General features: G+C 37.0%; 1 protein-coding gene across 8 annotated transcripts in view; it reads left to right on the plus strand.

Moving 5' to 3' along the window:
• Nucleotides 1-11,028, plus strand: part of BICRAL (BICRA like chromatin remodeling complex associated protein) — a 102,433-nt gene that overhangs the window by 32,320 nt on the left and 59,085 nt on the right. For all 8 annotated transcript variants that reach the window (XR_008237954.1, XR_008237955.1, XR_008237956.1 and 5 more), the window contains exons 5-11: nucleotides 1,908-3,608; nucleotides 5,389-5,488; nucleotides 6,712-6,809; nucleotides 8,641-8,702; nucleotides 8,832-8,977; nucleotides 9,130-9,224; nucleotides 10,722-10,824. Coding sequence is in view for 5 of the 8 variants with exons in the window: in XM_052806090.1 (XP_052662050.1) it covers nucleotides 1,908-3,608; nucleotides 5,389-5,488; nucleotides 6,712-6,809; nucleotides 8,641-8,702; nucleotides 8,832-8,977; nucleotides 9,130-9,224; nucleotides 10,722-10,824 (2,305 nt within the window). In the remaining 3 variants the exon portion in view is untranslated. The remainder of the gene's footprint in view (nucleotides 1-1,907; nucleotides 3,609-5,388; nucleotides 5,489-6,711; nucleotides 6,810-8,640; nucleotides 8,703-8,831; nucleotides 8,978-9,129; nucleotides 9,225-10,721; nucleotides 10,825-11,028) is intronic.

Genomic DNA, 11,028 nt, shown 5'->3' on the forward strand with positions numbered 1-11,028 from the left:
ATGTATTTTCAGAAAGTGAGTTTTTGGAGTAATTTTGAGAGTGATTGGGAAATTCTGGGCAAGGTGGGATTATTTTATAGGGAGTAGCAGTTGGAAGAAACAAAAGTATTTGGTGAAAGCCAAAAGATCTTTTTGCTATATGAAATTGGGGGGGTAGGTAATCTAGAAGGCAGGTGATCAGAGGAGCAGGGATTTCTAGTTTGTGTTCCTAGGATGGCTTACTGTATTTTCATTCTCCAGCACTTGTTCCACTTGTGGTCTGTTCTCATGCTTTTGTATCTTCATAATGAATACCAATGCCATCTTCTCTTCCCTCCCTCCCTTGCGTGAGAGCCCTGTGCTGATATAAGTGAAGAACAACTTGGTTGCAAAGATGGATTCTTACAGTGCATTGTGAAGGAGCAAGGGGTATCTAAAATATAAATAGATGGTTTCACAGTCCTTGCTTATAACATAAGATACCTGAAAAGTTAAAGGCTTCTGAGTTTTTTGTCGCTCTGCCTGATGATAGCTAGGTACAGTTGAGAACCTGATTTGTAATTTTAGGTGTTCATGAGGTGCAGACGTTGAGACATTTCAGTATTAGTTTAATTCCTTCTGTTAACATAAATGTAAAAAAGTTTACTGTAATTTTATAATTGTATTTTGAAAATATTTTATTGAATTTTAGGAACAATCTCTTAGTATTTTAAAACATGACCAAAGTTTCATAAAACAACACAGGCTGATTCAGAAACAGATTGGGGTAAAATTCTGAATAAATATGCTTTGGGAACTGAAGTTACGGTGGGGACATTATTGCATATGATAATTACGGCTTGCAGCATCTTCACGCTGTTTATATGAGGTGAAAACAAGTGTCTATGACTTTCAAGGAGTGAAGGCTCAGAGTATGAATGTGACTGATAATTTCACACCCACATTTTGCATTTTTCCTGACCTAAAAAGAAACTGGATGTTGTTTTTGAGTAGAGATATGATATTGCAATTTATAAAGGTGTATTCTGTCTAACTTACAACTATTGCAAGTATTATTGTGCATTTAAATTCACCATTCCACCTGTAGAAACCTGATACTTGTGTTGTCTAGAGTTTCTGGACATAAATTTGTTTTAGGAAAATCTTATTGACAGTAGGCCAGAGTAAAGTGGGTTCTGATTTTCCTTACCACAGCATTTATGGATGTAAATTTGAAGGATTTTTTCATTCAAAGTGCAGCTTAATATTTGCTGTAGTTTCAATACTTACAGTTCTCTGTAATCTTTTTGCTAGCATAAACCACGAAGTCTGTAGTGTTGTTTTTCTTACTGCTTTGTTTCTAAAATTTTTCTAAACAAAGAATTAATGTAATTCTTTAACTTTACGAAATGGTCACTAGTTTGCACTGTGTGACTATAGAAATATTGGTAGGATTTTAGAGATGGGTCTCACTTGATAGAGGAAATCTGTGAAAGAGCAGGTTTCTCCTGCTTTTTCCCTGCTACTACTGTTGCTACTGAAACCTTGCCCCAAATTGAGTTACAGTGGAGGTCTTTTCACTCCTCCTTTCTTTTATCCTTTTGTCCATACAGTGCTGAGCTTGAGGAAGGGAAATTGGTACTTCAAGAGCATGTCACATCCTCTTGAAACACTGCAGCTGCAGAGCTGAGTGCTGTGGAAGTGGGAGATTTGAGAAGTGAAAGGAGAGTAGTGTCTCCAGCAGTCTGTTATGAGGGCATGAGTGGGATGTAAGTGATGCACATGTTTATGCTGGCCCACTGTATGGGATGAACATCACCTTATATAGATACTATGCAAAGAATATAATTTTGTAAAGAAAATTTGCTTGCATGAAAAAAAGCTTAATGGGGAAACAAGGTAGAGCTTGGAATTTCTGAAAATGATTTATTTCTTGTTTTGCATTTCAGAACACTGATCCTAAGTCGTCTGTAAAAGGTGTAAGTGGTCAGCTTGGAGAGGGGCCTAGTGATGGACTGCAGCTGTCCAGTAGCCTTCAGTTTCTTGAAGATGAACTTGTATCTTCTCCTTTACCTGATCTTACTGAGGATCAGCCTTTTGATATTCTTCAGAAGTCCTTGCAGGAGGCTAACATTACTGAACAGACTTTGGCAGAAGAGGCATATTTGGATGCCAGTGTAGGTTCTAGCCAACAGTTTGCACAAGCTCAGCTTCATCCTTCTTCATCAGCATCCTTTACTCAGGCTTCTAATGTTTCTAATTACTCAGGTCAGACGTTGCAACCTATAGGAGTTACTCAAGTGGTACAGCAACCTGTTGGAGCATCTTTTGCAAGCAATACAGTCGGTGTGCAACATGGCTTTATGCAACATGTCGGAATTAGTGTTCCCAGCCAGCATTTGTCTAATAGCAGCCAGATTAGTGGTTCTGGGCAGATACAGCTAATTGGTTCATTTAGTAATCAACCTTCCATGATGACAATTAATAACCTTGATGGATCTCAAATAATACTGAAAGGCAATGGTCAACAAACACCTGCAAACATGAGTAGTGGCCTCTTGGTTCATAGACAAACTCCAAATGGTAACTCACTGTTTGGTAACTCAAATTCAAGTCCAGTAGCACAACCTGTAACCGTTCCATTTAACAGCACAAATTTTCAGACGTCATTGCCTGTCCATAATATCATCATTCAGAGGGGTTTGGCACCAAACTCTAACAAAGTTCCCATTAATATCCAACCAAAGCCTATCCAGATGGGTCAGCAGACTGCTTACAATGTGAATAACTTGGGAATACAGCAACATCACGTACAGCAAGGGATTCCGTTTGCTTCTGCAAACTCACCTCAGAGTTCAGTAGTTGGTCCTCATATGTCTGTTAATATCGTTAATCAACAAAATACAAGAAAATCAGTTACACCTCAGACAGTTAGCAATGCTGGAGGTAGTATTGTTATCCATTCTCCTATGGGACAGCCTCATGCACCTCAAAACCAGTTTCTCATACCTACAAGTTTGTCTGTTAATTCTAATTCAGTTCATCATGTCCAGGCCATAAATGGACAGCTTCTTCAGACTCAGCCTTCCCAGCTTGTTCCTAGCCAAGTGTCTGCTGAGCATGTAATGCTCAATAGGAACTCTACAAACATGCTAAGAGCCAACCAGTCGTATTCAGGACAGATGCTGAATAATCAGAACACAGCTGTTCAGCTTGTTTCCGGCCAGACATTCACAGCTCCTGGAAACCAAGTTATAGTAAATCATGGAGCTTCACAGATTGTTGGTGGACAGGTGCCACTGCAGCAGGCATCACCAACGGTGTTGCATTTGTCACCCAGTCAAGCTAATGTTTCTCAAGGTAGATCGAGTTTTACTACGATGTCACCTGGGCAGTCTACAGTGTCAAATATGTCAGCTTCTAATCGATTTGCTGTTGCAAGTTCTTCTGGTTCAGTACATCCTAGCTTGGGACCATCAGTTCAGTCTGTTGCATCAGGAGGAAACTTCACTGGAGATCAGCTCACACAGAACAGAACTCAAGTTCCAGTCAGTGCATCGCATCGTCTTCCAGCATCCTCTTCCAAATCTGTCAGCACCTTTAGTCACACATCAATTGGAGTAACACAACAACAGTTTGCCTTTGGTCAGGTATGAAAGTTGCCTGAGAATGTAGCCAAATAATTGCTTCTAAGCTGTGCTAAAATCTGGTTAACGAAATATTATAGTTGGTGTTAATACAGAGAACATTAATTTTGCTAGTTTGTATTGTTACAAATACTGCGGAACGGCTGAAAATTACTGTAACCCAGAGACATCATTTCACTGGGTATTTTCTAAAGCCTGTCACTGAGTGAATAAGTCTGTGACTTTCATTAAGTCAGAAGATTTTATTGGTGATTTATAGTAATATTTTCAGAACTGCTTAGCAGTGATCTATTTCTGCCCCCATTTAAAGGAATGGACATTGTAAGATTATACAACTATGAGCTCTTCTGAAAATCTTACCGTAGAGCTAGATGTAAAGGCTCAGGTACATTCTTAGCACTTACAAGTCTTTTGACCTCACTAAAAACTATGCATATCTTTTCAAGGTTTGACCTATTCAAATTAGAGATGAAAAGGTTTCTTGGGTTTCTCTTTGTTATTTACCATACTGGCATTTTGCCCACTGTAGTTCTGTGTGTCTGGAGCAGTTGGAAGCTTTCAAATTTGAAGCAAAGACAAGGCAAAGAGGTGTTTCTTAGCATCCTTAAAAGGAAATACTTTTAAAGCAGTTTGTAAAAGCATAACATTTAAAAAATATTTTCTCTAAGAAGAGAACTACTTAGTAATAATTAAAAATTTCTGGATTTAATTTTAAGGTGAGAACTGGTCTTTTTTTTGTCCAGTTGATGCAGTTGCGGTATATATTCAACTCAAATTTGTCTGTTTTCTTAAGTAAACTTCCAAAACTCTGCCAATATTTAACTCAGTGACTTGTCACACAATTAGCAACAAGCTGCTATTCCACTTATGCTCTTTTTTTGCTTTTGTTTCTTTTTCCTTGGTCATTATAAAATACTGATAATAACTGTCTTGGAATGCACTTATGCTAATTACCTTAGATCTTTCTCTTTTTGCAGAGGTCTAATGGATTTTTTTAAGCAAGACCAAAATGGGCAATGAAATAATGTGTCGTAGAAAATAATGTGTATTTAGAAAATAAGGGCGAACATGTTGTAGAACCACATTTTTAGTTTTTGCCAAAACTGCTAGCACAGGTCGTAACATTTTGTTTGCAGATGAGTAATTTGAGGCCTGCCTTTCTCTTCATGTGTCTATATCTTCCTATTTGTAGGATATGTGCTGGGTCTGTGGGTTTCAGTAGTTATAAAAACATAATATTTCTTATTGCTGTTCATTTTGTTTTTGTGCTGAAATTTCAGAGCTGAAAATGGGAACTACACAGAAAAAATTCTACAGTTTACCAGAATCTTTTTAATTTGTACTTGCATTTTAAATATTGCACTGTATCATAAACCGTGTATCACTTAGTTGCTAAACACTGGACAGTTTGTTCCACTGTATATTTTTTTTGTTGTGGAGACAGCTTATTTAGTCATCTTGCCATTTTGAGACTTGAAAAAGCTGAGCTTTCTGAGGGCCCATTGTAGTGGTAAATCATGGGTCTTGTAGAATATAACTGGGGTGTATTTGTACTGTTGGTGTAATTTCTATTCATCTCTGATTTACTTTATAAAATTCTTGAACTTAGGAGGAATTGAGATGTCTGAAATTTCACCACTTACGAGTTTGAACTTGAAAAAGGATGTGTAGAGCTGAATTTTAGTTGCCTTTTTTGCTTTTTTCCTCTGTTTGTTAAAGCTTTCAGTAAATATTTGACTGGGTTTTGTTTGTTTGTTTGATTTTTTTAATGTATGTGGCACAGAAAAAAGCTATGAACCAGACATCACCAGTTTCTGCATTGAAGACACAGGATAATTTGAGACAGCCTCAGCTAACAAGTCTTCTGAGCAACACACTATCAGGTCAACTAAGGTCTTTTTAAAATAATTTTCTTAATTTTCTCCAGCAACAGAAAGTGGTTCTTCTTCAGTGTGTCAGACTTGCATTGATGGCTCATGCTGATAGGGTCCTAAAGGTTATCAGAATTTTATTTTTAAAAGAAAGCAAGCTAAATTTTTCAGTATCGAATGTGTGCTTTTATTTTTCCCAACCATGGCACTTCATTTTGTAGAGTGAAAAGTTGAATCTCCACAATAAGCAATTACTTCTTCCCTCTACAAAACCCAGAATTGTACTTTCTTTCATTTTTCTTATTTTTTTTTAAGCTTAGGAAGATAGAAATAAGTAATTTTCAAAATATGGACATCTGCTAAAAATTCTCCGAAACTTCTAGACCCTCTCTTGTGATGGCTGCTTCAGATACAGAGGAAAGAAAAATAGAGATTACAAGGCTGTGTGAAGGCTGTCATCACTCGATTTATTTTTGAATGTGTCACTTTCAGTTAGAATTGTTCATGGCAAAATACACCATGCTACTAAAAGAACAAACGCAATATATTCAAAGCAAACAGAAAAATGCAGTAACCTTCATGTTCTCTTTGTACATAAGCAAGCCTTTTGAATAAGGTCCCATAATCTACTTGCCTTTTTTTTTTTCCTTGTGTACTGTTATGTGCAAGCTGTCGAGGCAATTCTCTACAATCAGAATGTTTTTTTGGGGCAGGGGGAAATTATTATTTGTGTTGGTTGTAATGTAGCATGGCTGTTAAGATGCTGTTTGAATTCCCGAGCAAGGCAATTTGAAGAAGTCTGCCCATCTAGAAAATCTAGAAAAGAAAATTATGATGCCTGCTGTTTAAATACTTTCAGGAGCTCTAGAAAAATTTGGTTTATATGCTTGAGGGAGGATTAGTATTGAAAAGCTTGATAAAATGTACTGTATGATTTTCAGTAAATTGTTGAGACACTATACTTACAGTACTTGAATTTCTTCTTGCATTGCAGTACTATGGTAGGACGTGATTTATATCTGAGGATTTTTGTAGTTTGCAGCACAAAATATCAGTCCTGTTTCATTTTTATGAGCCAGTTTCCCCACAGGGTAGTTGCACTAATGCTTTGAAGCATATGAGACGTGTATCTTTCTCCTGAAAGCTAAAAACTCAAGTAAAATGATCAGGATAGGTACTTGAAATTATTCTGTTCTTGCTTAGGATGACAGTCTTTTTAACATTATTTTTTGTAGGACAGGACTCTGGAGGAAAAATCATACAGCAATCTCTAGGAACAGCACAGCCCCAAGAAAAAGTAATAGGATCATCATCAGTTCAACAGAGTATACAGGTAAAGAATACTTTTATTTATATGTTTCCCTTTCCCTTAAAATTTTAGTGAAGTTAGGGGTGTTTCAACTCCATATTGATAATCTAGGAGTCCTTGCAGGTTTTTTTTAGAGTGTATGAAGTCACTCAAGTTTGTCAAATTCTACCTTGACATAGTAAATGTTGAATATTTTGCAAATTGATATTCTGAATGCTGCTTTGATATTTAATTCAGTAAGTGGAGTCTTGACTGTACTGTTCCCTGGAGATAATTTCGTATGACATAGCAATTCTTCATTGAGTTGGACTTAAGTTAGACCTACTCTTATCATTACTTCTTACAAACTCAGCTATTCTCTAGCTGATTGGCAGGGGATGGTTTGTGAGAAGTAGCAGAAAAATTCCATCTGGTCTTTGTCTGTTTTATTATTCACTGCATTGTCTTCTTCCTTTTTTTTTTCTTTTTTTTTTTACCACCAAAAGTTCTCCTATATATGGTAACTATGTACAAAATTTTAACACTACGTCCAGGGTTTGGGGCTGGAAGGGGAGGCCAGCTTTTTTGGAGAGGGAATACAAGAATTTCTGGAGGGAGGAGACAATTGTTACATTCATGGGCTGAGTAGGTGAGGACAAGAAGGACGGGTTTGATGTAGGCTTGAAAGTGTGGGCTTCATTGTGGATGGAACTAAACTACAAAATCACAGAAGAAAACAAGGCAGGATCTGATTTAAAATGTTTGTTCCTTGCTGTAAATGTATTTGTCAGTGTAGTTATGACATGAATGTTTTTCCCTGTCTTACTGATGTACAAGTAGAGCAGAAGATACTCACAGTAGTGCTCAATTATGAGTTCAGCCTGGTTTTGTAATTGTTGGTCAGATGTTCATTCTCCTGTGGTGGTGAATACTTTTCATGCTCTGAAGCTAGACTCTTTTTGGCCAGCAAGTACCATTACAGTGTGCCTGCTTCACGCTGCTCCTACTTTGCTGAGAAGGATGTTTTGTACCACATTCTTTTTTATTCCTTCTAACCAAATTGTAGTTCAAAAGAGCTTTCATGCAATCTTTTTTTTAAATCATAAGTAACTTTAGCTCTGTGACCAATTTCATTAGTAAGACTAGTTGACTAAAAAAACCCAACAACTTCATATTAAACAAAGACTCTGATCCAGAATGGCTTCTTTGGGAGAATACTTGGATTGCAGTAATGCCTCTCATACAGTAGGAACATAAGCCTTTACCACCTCAGAAAGCCTCACATCTTAGGACAGTGTTCCCTTGAAAACCTTGGCTTCATAAATGTCTGAGGAAAGGAGATGATGTAGATCTACCTGATGGGTATATCTGTAGTATCGACACTGAAAGAGAATTCCTAGAATCACTTTCACCCCCCACCCAGCCACCATGGCTTTGGAGAATTTAAGGACACAACCTTAGCCTGTTTCCTGACAGATGCTCTAATCCATCAAAATCAGGCAAGGTGACATCAGCTGGGAAATGCAGAGACAGTTCTTGAGAGCAGATTTCTTCGGAAAAGTTTTAGTTGTACCTTTTCTTCTTTCCACCTCCTAAATTTGATAACCAACCTTTTTCCTAGTGAAGCATGTATGTGCACTACAGTGGAATTTGCCTACAAACAACATTTCAGACCTTTGGTTTATATAAGAGAAGTGACTTACCTATTTCATTGATACAGTGCCCTGTGAAAATAGGATATAGTTTTAAGTGTTTATACTTATGTGGTGGTTACACTTAGTATTGGTGATACACTTAATTGGCAGAAATAAATGCTGAAACTTAGGCTTTGCAAAGGAGGGGATATATTGTAATTTGTCTTCTGTTTTGAACTTAGGTGGATGGTCATTTAGTTGGACAGAAAAGGCCTGCTGCTAAACAGTTAACTAAAGGAGCTTTGTAAGTCCTTCTTCTTTTATAATTTTGTTGCAGATGTTTCATCTAACCTTCATTTCTTTCTAGTTTTTGTCAATGTGTAAACTTCTGTTAGAGTATGTGTTAATTATGTATCATTAATTTTCCTTGTAGTATTCTACAACAATTACAGAAGGATCAGGTGCATGCTGTGACACCAGATAAAAGTCGGTTCAGATCATTAAATGATGCAGTTCAGAGACTCCTTTCATACCATGTGTGCCAGGGATCACTGCCAACAGAGGAAGACTTAAGAAAAGGTAATTTTCTTTTTAAAAATTGGCAATAAGTTTGTAATCAATGTATTGAGAGAATTCTTCATGTAAGTTAGAGCAATAAGAAAGGGAACATTTTTTAAATTTGTGCAGGTTACTGAAGAACAGTGTTTGAAAGTATACTCTTGTCTTTCTAGTGGACAGTGAATTTGAATCTGTAGCTACACAGCTTCTGAAGAGGACACAGGCTATGCTGAACAAATACAGATGTTTGCTTATAGAAGATGCAATGGTAAGGTGTATAATGCAGGTACATTTTAAGTTTATAGGATGTGATTCAGTTTGTTAAAAAAAATACATCTACAGGAAGGTGAGAGCTAGCATTACAATTAATTTCATTGATACTATTTATCACCTTACAAAGGTGATAAATATATACATGAAGGTTTTAGAGGTACATATATATAGCCAGTGTACTTGTTATTGCACCAGTAATCTCAGTGGCCAACCTTCATTTTTAAGTGTATGCACACATCTTAAAATCAGTGAAATGGCTTGAGTTTGTATTTCATGTACTGCCTGAGTAAGGGTGCTGTTACATGTTAAGTTCCATAAATATTGAAGACACATGAACTTCTGCTCTCTGCTTATACTTTGCTCTTGTGCTGAGCAGGCTGTGGTAGTCAGGCAGGTGATTTCTGTATATTTCTGTGGGTGGTAGAGCCTGAAAGAATGTTGAAAATCTCCATTCAGAGGTCTCCAGCTGTATTATAATTGGAGCCAAATCATATTACAATTCAGGAAATCATTACTTCTCCTTAGAAGCTAGGTGGAGCCTCACATTTTTATCAGAAATGCTTCTGATTTAAGTGGTTTCACAATCCCAGGCATGAGGTAAAAAGAAAACTGACAAAGTTACTTTAAGAATGTAATTTACAAGCATCAGGAAATGTCATTGTGGCTTCAGACATGCTAGTTTTCAAGCCTGGAAAAGTTCTGAATTTCACTATAATAGACATTTAAATCACTCTGCTTTAGAGACAGGAATATGTAATATAAGTGTTAGAATTAATATGGTTTTGGAATCTAGCAGTCCCATTAAGAAAGATACTAACCATCAATATTTGCAAGTCATTGCAGGTGCAAAGGGGGATGGAGGTTAAAATCTGTTCTTTTACCATCTGGTATGTTGTATGTTAAATCCCATTCAGTCATTTTGAAGAGGTTATTCCCCACTGTGTTCAGGTTTGGAACTAGTTGCCTGTGTTGTGACTTAGTAGCCAGTGAACTTTCTTCTGTGATGGATGGATCCATTTGACTTGAAGGCATTGTTGGCAAAATCCAACTCGGCACCAACTAGTTAGAAGGATGGGAGAGAAGTGCAGGGAAGAAACAAGATGATAGGGTGGTCCCATTGGAAGATTTTTCCAAGATTTCTCTCTAAAAGAGAAAGATACTGTATGATGTAAAAAATTGTGGTGTACAATGGCAAACATCCTGCATCCTGAAAAGGTACAATTCTTACAATTGGAATAGTAATTCCCTGTTTTAAAATCTTTAACAAATAAAATGTACCATAAAATGTGAATAATATTTTATGGTTGAGTTTCAGTAGTGGTTGGGATCACAGTCAAGATCGTTGAAGATGCTGTGGTATTGTGAACATTCTCCGCAAATACCTAACGAAAGACATTCTTTTTCTCTGAAGAGTAACTAAGCTATAAATGTTGTGGCACCAACATACGAGTGTTTTTTCCTTGTTTCCTTGTTTTTTTTCCTTTTCCTGCAGCGGATAAATCCCTCTGCAGAAATGGTTATGATTGATAGGATGTTTAACCAGGAAGAAAGGGCATCTCTGACCCGGGATAAGCGTCTTGCACTTGTGGATCCTGGTAAGTAATGGTTAACTTCTAAATCTTACAAAAGCAGTGGAAATACGGAGTGTTTAAAAATAGTTGTGGCCACAGTGAGGTACTGATTGCTAGGGATTCCAGTAATTGAAATACTGAATAAGCAGTTGCAAGTTAAATTTTAATAACTCCCAAATTCAACAATCTAGAGACACTGTAAGGTTGAAGGCAGTTTTGGGGGAAAAA

Source organism: Harpia harpyja, chromosome 13, assembly GCF_026419915.1.
Source record: "Harpia harpyja isolate bHarHar1 chromosome 13, bHarHar1 primary haplotype, whole genome shotgun sequence".
NCBI lineage: Eukaryota > Metazoa > Chordata > Aves > Accipitriformes > Accipitridae > Harpia > Harpia harpyja.